Source organism: Phycodurus eques, chromosome 21 (assembly GCF_024500275.1).
Source record: "Phycodurus eques isolate BA_2022a chromosome 21, UOR_Pequ_1.1, whole genome shotgun sequence".
In the NCBI taxonomy this organism is placed as follows: Eukaryota; Metazoa; Chordata; class Actinopteri; order Syngnathiformes; family Syngnathidae; genus Phycodurus; species Phycodurus eques.
In genome coordinates, this window is record NC_084545.1 from 6,224,621 (window position 1) to 6,244,123 (window position 19,503).

Consider the following 19,503-nt stretch of genomic DNA (forward strand, 5'->3'; position numbering starts at 1 on the left):
TTAAAAAGAATCTGCCCTATCGAAGGGGTGTGAACAATGAACCGCGATACAGGGTGGGAACACTGTACATAGATTTTCATATTTACTGGTACAAAGAAAGTAAAGCACATTAGTATTACTTGATTAAGACTTACAGTGGTGCCTTCACTGACGAGTTTAATTTGTTCCTTTCATAACTTAAAACACCTGTATCTCAAATCATCTTTCCCTCTTGAAAGAAATGAAAATGCCTTTAATCTGTTCGGCCATTCCCAAAAACACTAATAAAAATTTTGTAACAAGTTTGTAACATGAAAGTATCACTCGTCTCTAATGTACACTATAAACAACACGGTAATATCAGAATTAAATAAAATGTAAAGAATTGAACAGTTTGTGGATCATGCGTTCATGCTTTGTACAATGGACATTTTTTCCTCAAAGGAGAAAGAATAATTGTCCGTTAGTGTTATTATGTTGTCTGTCTACGTGTGTTGCTGCATCATTTGTGGTCAAATATCCATTGCTTCATGAGTTTTAACTACTGCGACCGTGATGCTTTTTTCCCCCACACGCCGCTCTTTAGGCAAATGTTTGCTTGCAACTCAAGACAAAACATTCTCAGCACAACAGCTCATATCTTGAAAAACTCATTAAGTCTTAGGTCTTAACTCTTAGGTCGAGGTACCATCCTGAACATATGAGTTTTAGTGGCTCAAATTTGGGAATTAATAGGTCAATTGTCTTTGAGATTCTTCATCCCTGTTCAAAATGGTAAAATGTTGAGATATTGCCGAAATGGAAAGAATATACATTAAGCCAATTCAGGATTATGGAGGGTGTTTTCCCATGGGTGTGTTTTCTTCCATTACATTTTTGTTGCTGTTTTGGCTTTGTCTCAATACATTTGGATTAATCATGTATCTGTTGTATGTACTATATCCTACTAACAAACAGTGGTGCACTGATTTCCCAAATTTCATGGAGAAGAAGAAGACAAGAAGAAACGTACAGAGTGGTGACAGTGAGCACAGATGCTAAACTGAAACGGAGGGAAGGAAGTGAGGAGTCAAAGCCTTAGAGGACCTGCAGGCGGAAGATAGCTGCAACCACCTCCTTCTCATCCTCACTCTCCACCTTCCATCTCTGTCTGGAAGAAGGCTTTCTTATCGGCTCCCCGCCACCCAAATGCTTTTTTTTCAAGACGCCACCTTGACATCGCCATTGGGCAAAACAGCAAGCACTGATCATTATAAGAGATGCGTGGGATTTTACTTTTTTAGTTATTCCACTCAGATGTAACAGAGCATCTCCAGGATATTTGGCCAAGAGTTACCTTTGAGGATCTTTGATGTGATAATAGCTGGCTGGCGGTTGTGGTTTTCGTCGTCAAGACTCAAGAGTGGAAAATTGCCACGCTGCCTCACCTTGTGTCTTCTAACTCCTCATTCCCCCCGACATTTTACACACACACACACACACACACACACACACACACACACAGGAGCTGGTTAGGAGCTGGTTACACCACTTTTAACTGAAAATGTTTGAAAACAGTTTCATTCCGGCGGTTCCTTTAAAGCAGGTTCTCAATCTACAGTGCACCAAAAGCTCATATTTTATATTCTTGTATAATCTCAGAGCATACTACCAAACAAAACTGTTATAAAAACTACTGTACATAGTGGTACCTTGACTTTTGTTTTTTTTAAAAAGAAAACTAGCATTGTTTTGCAAAAAAACATACTGAAACATAGTATAAGAGAGTGTAAAGAAATAAGCTGGTTTTAAAAAGTATAACTACTGTACGTATGTAGTATTCGTGTGTTGGCTGTGTGCCTTTAAGGGGTGTGTCCTAGTGAGCGACGGCAGGAGCTGGAGTTGGTGAGTCTGTGTGTGAGCGTCTGGGTGTGAGTTGTGGCCTACAGCAGTTCCTTGCCAGTATTCTCGTTTTTATGTGTTTGTCCCACTCAATTAACGGCTGTAAGCGCATTAGCGACCGTGGCTCTCCTTGCCCACATGCGAGAGCATTACAATACCCTGATTGCAAAATTAATATTTTTTTACATTACACCGCATCCAAAGCTCCCTCTTAACTCCCACGTCCATGTTAGGTTAATCGAAAACGAAATTGTCCAGAGGTGTGAATGTGAGTGTGAATGGTTGTTTCACTATATGTGCCCTGTGATTGGCTGGCGATCAGTCCAGGGTGAACCCTGTCTCTCGCCCAAAGTCATCTGGGATAGACTCCAGCTGATCCGCGACCCTAATGAGAACAAGCGATGGAGAATGGATGGATGGATACATTGCAGGTGTGGCTGATGTGAATAAAATCACACAGCTTGTAGAACTTAGGAATTCAAGCATTTTATATAGTTTTGAGTTGTTTATACTGTGGAGGTACACATTTGTTCTAACATTGCATTCAGAGCAAGTGAATGGAAATGTATCCTGCTAGTGGCACTTGGCTAAACTCTACTGACGTCCTAAATGGTACATAGTTGGAATTATTGCTGAGGTTCCTAACTGAATCCTGGCGTTTAAATCAGAATCTCGATTCCTCAAATGTGCAGCTTTTGCAGTTTTTCCTTGATTTATGCGCTGCTGGTTGGACAGAAATGCTTGAATGATATTGCCGTCTGCTTTCATTTGCATTCAAGGGGTGGATTTCTTTTCCAGAAGCCACGTTTGTCGCTGTTCATTTGTGTGATTTGCAGAAACGTTAAATACACAACTTTTTTTTTTCGGGGCGGGGGGATTCAGAATACAAACGTAAGCAAGTCGGTAGTTTGACGGTACTAAATAAAGTCACATGGTCATCATCCTCGCCAGCCCTCTCGTGTCCCCTGTGCTGACTGTGCTCAATATGGACTCTTCTTTGAAGGGAGGTCTTAAGGGAACGATTGATTTCATGTTCTGCTCCCTCTTCTCGCTGTGATAGATATGTGTTTGTAGGTCTCTTTGCTGCGTAGCATGAAAGAAGAGTCTCCAGCTTTAGTCTCAATGAGATTCCCCGCCACTCCCGGTTTGCATCCACCAAATATGCATCATAGTTATAAAGGTATACTCTTTTTTTTCTCAGCTGTGATACTTTATTCTTCTTTAGAGTAAAAAAATAAATTAACACTGTATGCAGCCAAAATTGGGAGCCAGACGGAATATACAGTGTACACTTATTACACACTCGAACTAAACCGACCTATCATGTATACTTACAGTGAACCCCTATTTATCACGGGGATACGTTCCAGACCCACCAATAGGGGAAAATCCGTGATATCCATTTTTTATTTAAAAAAACATTTTTTTTATATATATACCGGTAGTTTTACCACTCCCACACAATTTAAACACATTTAAACATTTTAAAACTCTTGAATGCCTGTTCTCACATTCGTGCCCACACAGTTCTCCTACTGAGAGGCAAAGCATGCTGTCTTACAACTGATTATTTGTCACTAGTTGAAATAGAAATATACTGTAAAACTGACACATAAAACAAAAGCGTTATACACTGTATGTTTAAACACCAAAATGTTCAACAAAACCAGGTAATTTCATCAAATGACAATCAGCTATCTTAATGCTAACATGCTAAACAAAAATGTAAATAAGACACTTGTTTTTGTTTGTATTTTTCATTAAATGAACTCAGACAACTAAGGCCTGCCGCACACTGCGAAATGCTGTCATACCCAATTTGAACGGACCGTCACATAAAATGAGTTACCGACTGACACCCGCACATTGAGCGATGGGATATACAGTATGGTCGCCCCGAACAGCGAGCCTGTCTAGGCATTTGATGTTGTACATACAGTATGTTGTACTTTATCACATTTATTAAACCATAAAAAGATAGATTCGAGTTTTAAATCGCAGTATAATCCGTGGCATACTGATTGGCAATTCATGAAAACAGTTGCCAAACCACGCACACAGCTTGACAGTTCTGTTGGGTTCAGCCGCGTCGCTCGGTGAGCGGCAGCCTGAAGAATTTTATTTGCACAGTGTTCGTAAGCACTTCTCCTTTGCCGAGACAATCTGTCCATCTCACAGGTGTGGCATATCAAGATCAGGAGTGCCTTCGGCCGTCCACAGTAAAAGGCCACTCTAATGTGCAGTTACATCTGCTACTGTAACACACAAGGAACAGCAACAAATACAATGATACCAACCATCGATAGTCACAGGCGTATATTCTCTCTGATCTGTGGGAACAATGAATGTTAACTGGCTGTGTACTGTAAACCCCCTTAAAAATTTGTGATGTAGTGGAGACGCGAACGATAATATAGCAGGGGGTTACTAGGCTATTTGAACTGTGCTTGAGCCCACTTGAAACCAAGAGTCCAGTACGGTAGGCTAGAGTGAGTGATCTGATGCATACTCAAGACCGGTAGGTACACTTTGCTTGGAGAAGTGGCCCAGCATGATTGAACCTGCAATGTAGACGTCACTTATGGTCATGTGATCTGTACTTAGCAGTTATTTATAATAACTACCACTTTTTATAATAGAAATAAACAGAACAGAACAACTATAATAATAATCCAGTCTCGAAAGTCTGGCATGGTTCGAATAGCCAAGGGTGAGTAAACCCTTCAAATTCAAAAATTCCGCATGCAGAGGCTGTTCCCTTGTGATGAATAACGGTTGTTTTCTCCGTTGCGCTGGAGTCCATTAATAAGTATGTTTACAGGCCGCTAAGTGGTGCAGATCTGGTTTGTGTCGAGCTGGGGGCACGTGTGTGGAGAAATCCATTTGTGTGTCGCTCAGAGGGCGCCAGAAAAGTTGCCATGTGTTTGTTTTGCAGTGCGTTCATCTTGCCCGTGACCTAGTGATTATATATGAGTCACTCGGCGTATATTTCCTCAAGGCCCCTTGTGATTCGGCCCTTCTGTTTCTGATAAAGGATGCTACTGCTAATTAAAACCATCACTTAAAGCAGCCCGAAGCCACGCTCTCTGTGTTTTTAGGCACAAAACAACATTTAAAACAAGGGAATCTCTCCAAAGACGTATTTATGTACATTTTAGCGAGGGTGGAAACTTCTACACAATATCCATCCATCCATTTTCTATACCGCTTGCCGTCATTCGGGCAAGCTGGAACCCATCCCAGCTGACTTTGAGCGACCCTGGACTGGTCGCCAGCCAATTACAAGGCACATATGAACAAACAACCATTGACACTCACTACTCACATTGCCACATATGGCCAATTTAGAGTAGAATCAAACTTACATGCATGTTTTTGGGATGTGGGAGTAAGTTGGAGTACCCAGGGAAAATCCGTCATGCACGGAGAGAACATGCAAACTCCACACAGGAAGCCAGGAGAAGAGATTTGATCAGACCTGGGAGGCAGACGTGCAAACCACTAGAACACCGTGTCACTATAAAACATTACTATATTATCCACTGGTCTTAGAATGCAGATAGCAAGTATGTTATGAGGAACTTTCTTAACTGTATTGGCAATGTCAATGTTGACATTTTAACATGATTAACTGCCATAAAGTTATAAGCAGTAATCTAGTTAGTAATAAAATTTTAAAAAAATCAATTAATTTATTTATTTTTTATTTTAATGATTTATTTAATTTACATTTTTATTTTTATAATTATTAAACTTTTTAATATTTTAATTTGTTTTAATGAAATTAGCTTGATTGAGTTTTGTTAATGTGTTATATATTGGAGTACAATTTTAAATGAAACATTTGCTCAGCCTCTCTTGTTGATTGGTTGGTTGGTTGCTCAGTTGGTTACTTAGTTTGTTAGTTCATCAGCTAGGTAATTCGTCCATGTCTTCATTTGTTAGTTTGCTGATTAGTTAGGTTGCTAGTTAGTTACTTTACTCCAAATGGTGCAACTTCTCTGGTGCTGGGTTTGCTAGTTAGTTGATTGGTTACTTAATGTATTTGTTAGTTCATTAAAACGTGTTAGTTTGTCCATGCATCCATGCATTTGTTGATCAGTCTGTTACGCTGCTAGCGAGCTAGCTTGTTCGTTACTTATCGCCAAATGGTGCAACTTCTGGAATTTTCAAACTTGAAGGTAACACTGGACTAATTGTGTTTGATCTCCCTCAGGGTTCATTTACACAGGCGACGTGGTGCACCGGATGCTAACCGCAACACAATACATCGCCCCCCTTATGGCCAACTTCGACCCGAGCGTGTCCAGAAACTCGACTGTCATCTACTTCGACAACGGTAACATTGTTATCTTTCTTCTACGCTACAGTTCTATGGTGATATGTCACCTCTTTACAGAGTTCTGAACAAAGAGCGCTTCTTTATGGCAAGGTGTAAAATCCTCTTGACCCCCATGACGGCCTCATAAATTGTCACTTCACGCTGAATGGATGCCGTCGGGTGGTTGGTTATCCATTACGAAGGTCGTCATCTCATCTCGAGCTGGGCTGTGTGACCTTCTAAGCTAAGCTCACCTGACTAGAACCACACTAATCGATTCTCAGCGCGCCGCCAATATGAAAGAAGAGTTATATGGTGCGTTAGAGAGAGGTTGGTGGGTTATTCAGTTTGTTTTCATTACTTAGTTAGTTAGTTTGTCTGTCAGTTCATGAGCTGGTCAGTTTGCTAGCTTGCTAGTTGGTTGGTTACCTAGATTGTAAGTTCATTATGTAGTTAAGTCGTACTTCAGCACGTCAATCAGTCAGTTTGTTATTTAATTTGTTAGTTCATACTAGTTAGGTAGTTCATCCATTTGTTTGTTATTAAAAGTTAGTTGGTAACGTTGTTAGTTTACTTTGTTCATTAGTTTGTCCATCTGTTTGCCCCTCAGTCAGTCAGTTAGCTATGTAATTCGTTAGTCAGTTAAGTCTAATTTCCTCAACTGCTGGTGTGTACATTATTAGCAACGTAGTGAAACTTCTGGTGTGGCAGTTTAATTCAAAAGAGCATTGTTAAAAAAAATTTATGTTGAAGTGGGTGCGTGGTTATTTAAAAAAAAAAAAAAAACTGGGTGTAGGCTGTGAAGTGAAGTGCACATGAGAAATTCTAGTTGTATGGTAGGGTGCATTGTGATTGTCTGCCATGCATTTGTAGTTGTGATAAGGCATGGGCTATAGCTACCAAAAACATTGAAATGATTTGTAAAAGAATCCTGAAGGAGAAAGTGAGAAGGGGATTTGTGTCTGCTTAGTAAGATGATGTCATTTAAACACTAAATCCATGGCCATGGATAATTTCACTAAAATGAGGTTGTGGTGGTGCAATTTGTAGTTTGTGGATTCACTTTTGTTTGTTCGGAGCTTGCACAGCCTGCTGAGTCGGTAAGTGGAAATAGAAACAAGGCCAACATGCGCTTCCCCCTCTCACCCCTCTTGGCTCAGTTTGCACAGCAGCCCGCTCCTGCTGAACAGGACCCGGATCAACTCTAAGTCGCTGACAGACCTCTTCCTCAATGTCGAGGTGCAAACAGACAGCGCCACATCGGAGCCCGGTTTTTATCTGGTCTTCACCTCATCCTTCGGAACTCGCAGCCTACCCCTGTTCCGCACATGTAAATCATTACCGGTTTTCTTGCGCCACCACTCTCCAGAGCTATCAGAAGAAAGCTTGCTTTTACGTTATATAAAAGTGCTCCGGCGGTAAAAATTTATGAGAGTGTTGGCAAACCTTGGCGCCCGTTCCTTGGGGTGGGAGGGGGAATGGCTGTCACATCGATAGGTTGTCCAGAGTCCACAGTAAAATTAAACAGCTACTTTGTGAGTTTATTTATTTAGTTATTATTATAGCTTGTTAGTTCATTCGGTCTGTCCTCTACTTAGTGCATGTTCTTATGTGTATGGAACTGAACCAGCATCAGAAGTCATCTATGAATCCATTTTTAAAGGGGAAATTCACTCAAATAATAAACATCATTCCAAGATTTAGTCCACTTATAGCGTGTCGAAGAAGATATTGGGTGTTCTTTTCCTGACATAAGAAAAAGTCATTCACAGCAGTGTCATTCGGTCTGATTTCAAACTTGCCAGAGCTACATAATCCATCATCATAACCGCCCGGCCTTGATTCACTCTCCCCCGGCTCACTGTTTTTATTGCACCGGGGCTGGGCTTTCATATCAGCTCACATGCTTTTTTTTTTTTTAATTGTCAATCAGCTCACACTTGCAGCAGAGGCCTGAGGTGTCTGCCACGAAAAATAAACAGGATTGTTCCACTGCATGTGAAGTTTACGAACACTGCATGTGTGTTATTGACCCCTTCAGGTACGGCTCTGGTGGTGCAGTGGGACCACGTTCACCTGCAGGACAACTACAACCTAGGCAGCTTCACGTTCCAGGCCACACTGCACGACACTGGACGCATCGTCTTTGCTTACAAAGAGGTACATCCGGTTATCTTTACTCGTCTACTAAGACTGCGTTTGTCCACGTACTCACAATAGGAAAACCGCGCTGTGCTTGGGCCCACTTGACACCTGAAATTTGGTAGTTTTGTCTAATGCTCCGATGCTCACTCAAGTTCTGTAGACTGGCATGGAAGAAGTGGGCTATGGCCCAGCACGAGGCAGGTTATATAGTTACTATATCGATTGTCCCTGACTCCATTGAGTCACAAAAAAAAAAAAAAAAAAAAAAAAAGAGCCCACAGAATCCTTGGTCATGCTGTTATATTTTCCTTCCTTGTCTTTCAGATCCCGGTAGAACTGTCACAGATAAGCCCAGTCAACCACCCAGTGAAAGTGGGCCTCTCGGACGCTTTTGTGGTAGTCCACAAAATCCAGCAGATCCCCAGTAAGTCTTCAGTTGTAATCACAGTGTCTTATTTTTTATGGATCTATCACACTTTTTTTTTTTAATCGCTTAACCAAGCATCACTTTTGTCTTGTCGGAAAATATTTTGAGCCAGAATATTTTTGGACAAACAGCAAATGATTGCACTAGGAAGTTGATTCGCTTCAAGACATATGAAGTGCAAAAAAAGGAGACATTCTGAATGTGAGCAGAAAGAGTGAAGTGTCGAACAGTGTCGAACAATTAAGTGAAGTGTCGAACAATTAAGTGAAGTGTCGAACAATGAAGAGTTTCTGTTCTGTCAAGAAAGGTGACAATTAGCATTACTCACTTTCCATTTTGAAGCGCTGCGGCTATGAGGATGGATGCTTTTAAAGGCATGTTCGTGCTTTTTAATAGTAGAAGCTTGCGGTTATTGCCGTTTGCTCAAGACTAAAACATCAATACAATATTTTCCACTTCCTACATGCTCACAGTTGGGGTAATTGTGAAAAAAGCCATTCGTGTGAGGGCGTAATTAGTATTTAAAATCAGAGCAAAAATGTATTTTCTTACAATATAAGTACCCACAAGCAAATCGGATTCAGCATGCTTTCTATTAAGCACGGGCAATCTACAAAATTTCCCTGATTAATTTATGTACTGTATGTTATTCATAATAATGTTGCCTGTAGGATTTGTGCCTGGATGTCACTCAACTTTCCATTGCTGATGTCATGTTTTGTAATTCTATAAACAGCAAACTTGTTGAAACTAGTTTGAAAATTCATAACTCTTGTATTGGATCTCATGAGAATGTGCAGGTTATGTACCACATTCTGTCTCCGGTGAGAAAAGAAATAAAAATGTCAATTAGTAGGCTTTATCGGTGCCCTTGTTGGGTTTTCACCAAATGGTCCCTAGCTTTATGCGAAGCAGAATCTGACTCAAAAAATATATATATCACAAATTATTTTTTAAAATATGTAGATACAGTATATTTATACACCAGCTCCAGTATTGCTACATAAAATCACAGAAATAGCAAATGAACAGGTGTTTATACAGTTTTTATGCACCGCAGGAACAAATGATATACTTTGTAATATACACATTTATGACTCAATTTCCCTGATGTTGAAAGTATATTTGTAATTTCTACCTTTTTATGCACAGTAGGATAATATTTTGGCCATTTCTAGGGGTTCTTCAGAAACAAACTACTCCAATAGATTTTGTCTGTTTTCTATGAAACTCTAACCACATCACGACAGAGATGGGTGATGCTAATTGTGATGAAACTGTTTTTGGGGATTTTTTTTGTGTCATTTGTCAGAACAGAATGAAGATTAGAAAAAAATGCACCCTGTTGTTCCCTAAAGCTGGACATACAGTGGTACCCTTGAAGCTGTAAGATTTGGAGTTTGACTTACATTTTTGTGACATTATCCTCCAAAGTTCAAACACTTTTTAGCACGAGCCATCAGCACATCATATTAGACCTCATTTCAACCATCATCAAAGTGTTTTTCATAAAAATATTTTTTAAATATTTACTGTATTTACTATATGTACTGTAGTTATACAACCATACTATACGATAGTACTACGATGCGTTCCGACTTTGCAGTAGGAACGGAATTCCTTCGTAAACCAAGGATCACCAGTAGTTATATTTCGTGATGCCACATGATTGTCCACGTCAGTTTCCATGCAGAACTTGGTTGTTTCAAATTGTGATGTCGTTGTATAACCAACCCCTGTTTACCCCTGACGGCCATGGGGTCAAAATTCACCTATACCCTGATAATCGGCTTGCAGCTTTAAGAACTGATGAATTTCCACCTGCTTGGCCTCATCTTAATTCCTGATACTTTAAAGTCATTAGAATCAATCTGTTAAAAGGGTTCGCCACGGCTTTGTGTATTTTAAAATAACCAAGGATCAATTAAATTTTTCTCCTCTTCCTCTCTCTACGGCCAGCAAAAAAAGGAGGACCCTCATTATACACTGTCCTGAGCTTGAGTTATAAGGGCCGCAAAGCAATGAGAGTCTGTGATGGATCGCGTGCGTTCCTCCATCTTCGCCTGGCTTATGACTCCTCGCTGTTAGTGCGAATGCCCGTCAACAGCCTCTGATTTATACAGCAGAAAATTGCCGCCTCCAGCTGGCGAGACAAAGTGCAAAAAGTAGGCCTCCCCATTTGACTTCATTCTGCCTCATGCTCTCTTCCCCTCTTTCTTTGGGGGCTGCCTGTCCAACTTTTCTATCCCCTTTTCCTCTCTCACTTCCTGCCTTGTCTTTTTTCAAAATGTAGATGTGAGGCGGCGGACCATCTACGAGTACCACCGTGTGGAGCTGACCAAGACAAGGATCACCAACTCCTCTGCGGTGGAATTTACACCGTTGCCCAGTAAGAGACATTCAATGACCACTTGTTATGGTCCCTATCTTATCTGTCCATGTCTTGGATTTGAGAGAATGTTTCCCCTCTCCAGCGTGTCTCCAGTTCACAACCTGTAGAGCGTGTATCTCCTCCCAGGTTAACTTCAACTGCAGCTGGTGCCATCGACTCAACAGGTTGGTTGGGCTACAAATCTCAGGTTGTGTCTGGAAATAGCATAATTTTGTGTAAATTGTGACTTTTGCTTACTATACACTATCACCTTAATACAAAACACATTGCACCGAGTATTTAAACCAGCGCTAACATTAGCATCAACCATTTGTTTCCCTAACTATTTGAAAGATGGTCAAGTTGAATGGCATTAGAAAGCTGTCGATAATTATGCTCCTTGAACTTTATTTAGGCAGCACGGTGACAAAGTGGTAAGATTTTCTGCCTCACTGTTCTGTGGTTCGGCATGGCTTTTTCTCCAGGTACTCCGGCTTCCTCCTACGTTCCAAAAACATACATATTAGGTTAATTGAAAATTCGAAATTGTCCGTAGGTGTGACTGTGAATGGTTGTTTTATTTAATGTGCCCGGCGATTGGCCTGATGACCAGTCCAGGGTTTACCATGACCTTAATGAGGACAAGCGCTAAAGAAAAGGGATGTAAAGATAAAATGTATTCAACTTATTATAAGCATGCACTGTGATGTCCTTGAAAGTGAACCTAATAAATGTAATATTCCATGATGGATGATCTGTACTGGGAGGATGTTGAACAAAGTGCATTTACTCGAACGCCCTTTTATTAGTATTGATGTTTTACTTCCTCTTTTTATGGCTCTTTTGTGTAAATACATATGGCACATGCACTCTCGCAAGCTAGCACGTCATCCACAAATCATCCGGGCCACACAACCTGGTAATGATCTGTAGAAGAAATGACTTCCTCCAGACGGTAAAGCACTCGTGTTCCTCTTTTCCCAAATTCTTCAAATATCAGAAATTTGCAATGTCTGGCATATTGGATTGCAACTTTAGTTTCATCTGACCACAACGCTTTCTCCCAAGCCTTCCATTAATCATTTAAATGTTCACTGGCAAACTGAACGCATACCGTACATGTGCCTTCTTGATTAGGGTGCACTATTAGATTTTAGTCCATTACGGTGGTGTGTTTTCTTGATGACTGAGGTCCTCAAATGCCTTCAGAAAAGATCATTAATAAGTTGAAGTTGCACTTTGAGGCTGCTCCCTTACATTTATCATGCTCACCCTCACTCCACAAGGCAATATTTCCAGACCAGGCAATTGATAGTCATATTGTGTGTCTTCCACTTGGGATATAATGGTGCCAGTAGTTGTCACCATCTCACCAAGTCTTTTGTTGACGGTTTTGTAACCTTTTCCAGCCTTGTGCAGGTCTAAAATCTTGTCCCTGGCATCTTTTGACAGCTCTTTAGTCTTTAGTCAAATTGGGAAAGAGATTGAAAAGTAAGAAATTGATTCCTAAAACACGTGTGCATTATACACATGACGAGTTGAGATCGGGAGGTAAGTGGTTGATTGTGCGCAGTGAGGGGCCACATGGGCAACAGCTAATCCGTGGGAGCCAGAATTCTGGCTGAGCTGTGATGGATCATATACTTATTTCACTCAATAAAATGCACATTTTAGACCTTGTGTTTTGTTTTGTTTTTCACATTTTTGAATGACATGCTTTCTAATACCTTCATCAAAGACTTACAAATACGAAATGAGTAAACTTACAAATTAAGCAGGGGATCAAATAATTATTTCCCCCACGCTATATTGATCTGTATTTATTGGTTATAAAAAGACTTTGTAACACAACCGGTTCTGTATGGAAATTGGTATGTAGACAAAACGACTAACAAGCAAACAATCCAAGTTTGCATTTAGGTCACAGATATGCCTGCAAGTTTAAGTAGTCAAAGAGCCGCACACTGTTGTCTTTTTGTTTACGCTTGACTGAAACATTGGGGCACTTCCAAGTTTAGGACTCGCTTTGATAACGCAGGATGAAGTGGTGAGCACAGGATTACCTCTGCTAAGGATGTTATGTGACGACATTTTTTCATTGCAACTTTTTTCTTCTCCACGCCACTCAAACCTAAGTCAATATTACAACTGCTCAAGAGGCGTAGGTGTTTCCTGGCGGCTGAAGCGGGGGAGTTTTGTTTTGCTGGGGTCGAAAAAGTTCCCGTTGAAGGAGAAAACAATAAAGTGGAACAGCAGAGAAACAGTTTAGAGTCAATTGATAGTGGCTGTACCGCAGTATGTTTCTGTCTGTCTCATGCACTTTGAATGCCTTCCGCATTAAATATTAATATTTTATTTTGCGCTTGATTATGTGAACGGCTCCCACGGGCTTCATTATTTACGACTAACCTCGGGCTTTGCTTTTTAAACAGAGGCAAAGTTGTTAACACGCAAAAAGATAAAACAAAGTGGGTAATTCGTGGAGGGATGCTGTTTGCCTGTAGCTGCCGTCTCATTAAGCCACATTTTAATTAGCTTTCGAAGTGTGTTTAAACTACGACTCGGCCTGGCTCGGCCCCTTTGTATCCTTACTTTTCGGGATATGCTAATTAAAAATCATGCTGGCCTCCTTGGGCTGCGCAGTGAATGCGAGGCGCTAACATTTTTAAGAGAACGACCTGAACGAACAACAGGCACATGGCTCGAGCAGGCCGAGGCTTGGAGTAGCTCCATAAAAAAAAAAAAAAGGCCAGATGCTTTCAGCAGGGCTGCTGTAGGTCATAAATACAGGCCAACATGCGGGGGGCATATTCGCCTGAAACACACAGCTGTGATGCTTCAAAAATGACCAAACAGAGAAACATTGACTTTTCAAAAGCCGCTTTTAACATGCAAGCCCAACACGGGAAAAAAAATAGGGAGGATTGCGGTCAGGAAGGGCACCCGTTTGTAAACGCTTATCCAGAGTGACCCTGAAAAAGGAAAAGCTGGGAAGAGGACGACGACTATATTTAAAATGAAAATACAACATATTTTGCCTAACGACCCATCTCATTGATGCTTATTATTGCAGTCTATTATGACTGCAGCACATTTGGAGTTTTATCACATCAGAGCTTTCTTCAAACTGATCTACAGCTGAACCACCCCGCAGCAAACTTTCGTGCCAAATTAGGTATTGATATTGGAATGAATGTCAGCAGCCCATTTTTGGTGGTGCCATTCAGACATAACAAAAGGCTGCTCACGTCACACCTGCTGTGCGCTATTACATGCAGTCTCACAGACAGGCAGAAAGTGGGGGGATTAAGATGAGGAATCTGTCTCGCCTGATTGAGCTGATGAGGTTGATTATGTTCGAAACTGAAGGGGGATAAAACGACCGGCATGATTATAGCGGTTTGAAATTTCTACTATCATAATATGGCGATGAAAGGAATCAAACATGCTGGATATATGCTAAAGTTCTATTGGGCAGTACATCATCAAGCTGTGTAACAAAGGGGAATAGGTGTCAGCAGGGTTCACCACAGGGTGTCAGGGGGTTGACGGCAGTATATTTGAATCACCGGAGGATTTGAAGCTACCGCTGGTTTACTGCGGTCACTCCTCAGAGAGCTTCCTCATGCTGCCAGTCCCAGAGGGATAATGGAGATGGGAAGACTGGTTTCTTGGAAGAAAAAAAAACTAGAGGAATGTTTGATTTAAAAAAAAAAAAAACCCAGGTTTGTTTTCAGCCAGGTTTGCTACATGGATCTCAGCTTTGTCATCCCATAAATCTATTGAGTGATTGCTCAATCAGTTTTCGATCATCAATTTTCACTGATACCTTATCCTCTTGACGCAGATGTTCCAGTGGATTTGACCGTCATCGGCAGGACTGGGTGGACAACAACTGTCCAGATGAGGTCAGAGCACAGCATCAACATTTGGGTAGTTGGGAACAATATTGTACTCAGGTAGCCAAGAGCAATCCTCAAATAGTCAGGAAGAATACTCAGGTAGTCAGAAACAATACATTGATAGTAAGGAATGATACCATGGTATTTGTGAACAATATTTGAGGAGCCAGGAACAATCCTCAGGTAGTCCGGAAGAACAGGAACAATATTAATACTGAATACTGAATTAGTCAGCAGCAATACCCTGACAGTCAAGAACTTAACAATGGTACTGGTCAGGAACAAAAGCCAAGTAGTCAGGAACAATACTCAGGTTGTCAAAAACAATACCCTGATCGTCAAAGAACAATAGCCAGTTAGTCAGCATCAGGAACAATACTAAGGTAGTCAAAAGAAATACCCTTATACTCAGGAACAATATTCTTTCTGGAACAATATATTAATAATCAGAAACAATACTCAGGATGTCAGGAACAATAAAAAGATAGTCCGGAACAATACTTAGATGATGATTTAAAACAAAAACAAAAAGTTTCTGATCATTAGGGACAATACCCATGTAGTCAAGAACAATACTTAGTGAGTCAGGAACAATACTCAAATAGTAGAAAACCATACCCCGATCATCAGGAACAATACTTCGGCGTACATGAACAATACCCACGTAGTCAAAAGAAATACACGGATAGTCAAGAACAATACTCATTAAGGAACCATACCCAGGTAGTTAGGAACAATAGCCTAGTAGTCAGGAAAAATACCCTGATATTTAGGAGCAATACCTGTACTTGTCATACATAAACATTTTGAAATCCTGGTAATATGTACTTGTCTTTCTAGACAAAGGACAAAATGTGTGACATAATTGACACCACATACCTCTACCCGTTCACCACATCTGTTGGCGCCAAGACCACACCCAGAAAAAAAGAGGCCCAACCCTCGACTTCACAGCCCCCCACCAGCGCCCCAACTGAAGGTAGTGTCGAACACCACCTTTACTTTGTTTGAAACAGCTCATGGATGATCTACTTTGGCAGATTACTGGGACATCGCCTTATTGCTATTGATGTTTCACACACAAACTAGCTCATGGTCCACAAATCATCCTGATAACAATCATTAACAAAGACTCCATATAAACTCACAATTTGAATAATGATCTGCTCTGTGCTATTGTCTCACGTCGTCTCTGCTTAAAACTCTTGCGCGTCCCTCTAAGGGAGTTTTGCATGAAAGGTTGTGGAGGTCACGCTTTGATATTGCAGCAGTAAGTGTGAGCACATGATCTGGCGCAGCCCAGCGGGAGCCTAAACGCAGGATGTTCTCGCTCATGCAAATCCAGTGTGAAAGGCACATTCTTTTGCTGATGATAGTCGAATGGAGAAGGTGTCCTCCAAAGTGTGTTTACCCCTTTGTGCTTCCTTTCCCCCCCGTTTTTAAATTTCAATAGAAATTAAAGTTGGGTAAATAATCCTGCAGATGTATCAGATCATTTCCCCTTTGTATGGCATTTTCCTCAGATTATTTAGTGATAGTGTTGGAAGCTGCTGTTAAAATATGGTACACAGTGATAATGAAGGGATGGATATAAGCAAAGACCATAGACAGGGAGTCAGGAACAATAACAATGTTGTTAGAAACAATGACCAGGTAGTCAGAAACAATATCCTGATAGTCAGGAACTAAGCCCGTACTTTGGAACAATACTGGGGTAGTCTGGAACAATAGATGAGTAGTCGAGAACAATACACAAGGTATTAGAACTAATACTATGATAGGATCAATATTTGGGAACAATACTCAGAAATTCAAGAACAATAGACAAGTAATCAGGAATCAGGACCAATACGTAGGTAGTCAGAAACGATACACTGATAGTCAGGAACGATATCTTGAGAACCATACTCTAGTAGCAAGGAACGATACTCAGGGATTTAGGAACAATAATACAGTAGTCAGGAACAATAGCCAGGTAGAGAGGACCCAAAATATAGTAGTCAGGAACAATAGCCAGGTAGTCCGTAACAATATCCAGGTAGAGGGGAACAATACCAGCTAGTCAGGAACCATACTCTGGTAGTTCCTGACGACCTGACTGTTTTTCCTAACAATACTCAATTCGGGTGGGTCAGAAACAATACTCAGCGAGTCAGAAACAATAGGCAGTCAGAAACAATACTCAGCGAGTCAAACAATAGGTAGTCAGAAACAATACTATAATACAGGTACTATACTCGAGTACTCCAGAACAATACCCAGGTCGCCAGGAACAATACTCAGGTAGTCGGTAAAAATTCTCGGATAGTCAGGAACAATATTCTGGTAGTCACATTCTGGTAGTACCCTTACATCAGGAACAAAACCTCAAGTAGCAGCAACTAATCACAGCCAATATACTGTAACCCAGTATTTATAAGTTTGTAAATATGCATTACTATATAGATTTATAACAATCCAATTGCAACAAAAAGAAGCATTGCAGTCCACCGCCTCACCTCAGATATTAGTATCGATACTTTTGGAAAGTAACAGAGGCTATTCATTTTGTCCCTCATGGCTTCTGTCATGTTCCACAGGCGATAGTGATCCATATTCATGATCAGTAATCGGGCTTTGGATGGGCTTTACCAAGCTGCTTGTTTACATTAGCTCATCACATTTTCTAATTTCAGACACACCAAAGCGTGTCTGGAAATTTACATGAAAGATCCTTTTGAATTAATTTGTTCAGTGAAACAAGTCTGGTGGTGTTTCATATGCGTATGGTGAATCTTTGTGTGTTTAAGTGTCTGCGTGAAGAAGTGGGTCACGCTACATTTCCATACTTCACACGTACACTTAACCCCACAGTCTGCTCTAATACCCTGAATTATACATGTTTAACCATTATAGTCGAAGAATACATTTTTAATCAAGTGTAAAAAATTACCAGTTGAAAAGAAGAAGACCTTGGGGGAGCAATTAATTTGGTTAGCAGCTGGAAAAACAAACTACAGACAGAAATATTGATTATTTTCTCTGACTGATTTGTTTGTACCCTACAGATGATACCAAGATTGCGCTGCATCTCAGAGAAAATCAAGGTATGTGTTTCTTGTTGTCGCGACTGTTTTTATGGGCGCTTTGTTTTGACCCAAGCAGTTTGGTCTTCTTAGAGGATGTGACTCCGGCTGCTGATAAGACTTTTTCGACATTATCACCCAATACCCAAGTAGCTAGGAACAATACGGGGGATAGTCAGGAACAATACTACGTGATTCAGGAACAATACTCCGGTAGAGCCACATAATCAGAGACAATATGCCGTAGTTGTGACCTTCAGACTCCTCAGTTTGAATTGTTCTTGGAATCCCATCGGCCACATTTAAAGAAGGCTCATCTTTAAAACATGGCGGCACATCAGTGCACTGGTATTATTGGATTCATTTCAGTCCACTAGCATTTACTGTGTCTTCAGGCTCAAGGCCGCTCGAGACTCACATCAGGCCGAAATTAATCTGCGAGCATTTGTAAGAGGACATCTTTGAGGTTTTGAGCACAAATGTACGATGCTCGTGTATGTGTTCTCAAGAAATACAGCGCATCCATGAAGTATTCACAGTGCTTCACTTTTTCCACATTTTGTTGCTTTATTTCAAAATGGAAGTATTTTTTTTCCCTTACAATTCTACTGTTATCTTCCAATATGTTGATTTGTTATAATGAAGAGAGGATCCATTTAGCATTGCTTGGCATTAGTCTTTACAGATGTCGAGGTCCCACCCGCAACGGGAACCAGTATAAAAATCTACTTGTTTAAAGGAGGCACAGCACTTCATTTACTATAAATCCTGCAGGTTATACAGCTGCTCCCTTGTTGGAATCCCATCAGTCATGCCAGGCTGAAAACAGCTTGTAGCATTGCATTGGGCTTTTAAATTTCCCAGAGTATGAATGCAATTTTTAAGAGCGTGTTGTATAGGTTTGATTGTTATGCGTGCTGGAAATCAATGAGACCGGTTAATCTAAGGGAGATGCTGATTGAATGACGAGCTCAGTGGAGGCAATCGCTGCTAATTAAAAGCACAACAGGAGGAGAAACTGTCAGAGAAAATGGTGCGGAAATGTTCCATGCTATTTGCTTCTAAAATGATTTAATTGATTTTCAGTGGTGTGCATGCTAGCATTGTTTTTGTTGTTGTTTCTCAAACGTCTGAGCTACAGATTATATCCAGTTTCTAGTTGTAGTATATCCAACGTGCCTCCAACTTGGAGCAAAAATAGTAGAGTTTCTCCACACCAACCTGGACTGGTGCTGTCCTAACTAAATCTTATTGATGAAGTCTGCTCGGATGGGAGGCAAAATCTCGACCGAGACAACCAGAAAAAGTTTATTAGCGCTGCCTTTTCAGTGATGTTTTTCAGCATTTCAGGGGACCACCACCTCCTCTTCCTCCTCTTCCTCCTCCTCCTGTGTGGACTATATAGCGTTCAC

The 19,503-nt window shown here is 40.7% G+C and overlaps 1 protein-coding gene across 2 annotated transcripts in view; it reads left to right on the top strand.

Moving 5' to 3' along the window:
• plxdc2b (plexin domain containing 2b) overlaps positions 1 to 19,503 on the top strand; it is a 70,775-nt gene that overhangs the window by 47,662 nt on the left and 3,610 nt on the right. For both annotated transcript variants that reach the window (XM_061666300.1, XM_061666301.1), the window contains exons 5-12: positions 6,077 to 6,199; positions 8,223 to 8,341; positions 8,651 to 8,750; positions 11,047 to 11,142; positions 11,228 to 11,309; positions 14,972 to 15,032; positions 15,867 to 16,005; positions 18,074 to 18,112. In XM_061666300.1, the coding sequence (XP_061522284.1) occupies positions 6,077 to 6,199; positions 8,223 to 8,341; positions 8,651 to 8,750; positions 11,047 to 11,142; positions 11,228 to 11,309; positions 14,972 to 15,032; positions 15,867 to 16,005; positions 18,074 to 18,112 (759 nt within the window). The remainder of the gene's footprint in view (positions 1 to 6,076; positions 6,200 to 8,222; positions 8,342 to 8,650; positions 8,751 to 11,046; positions 11,143 to 11,227; positions 11,310 to 14,971; positions 15,033 to 15,866; positions 16,006 to 18,073; positions 18,113 to 19,503) is intronic.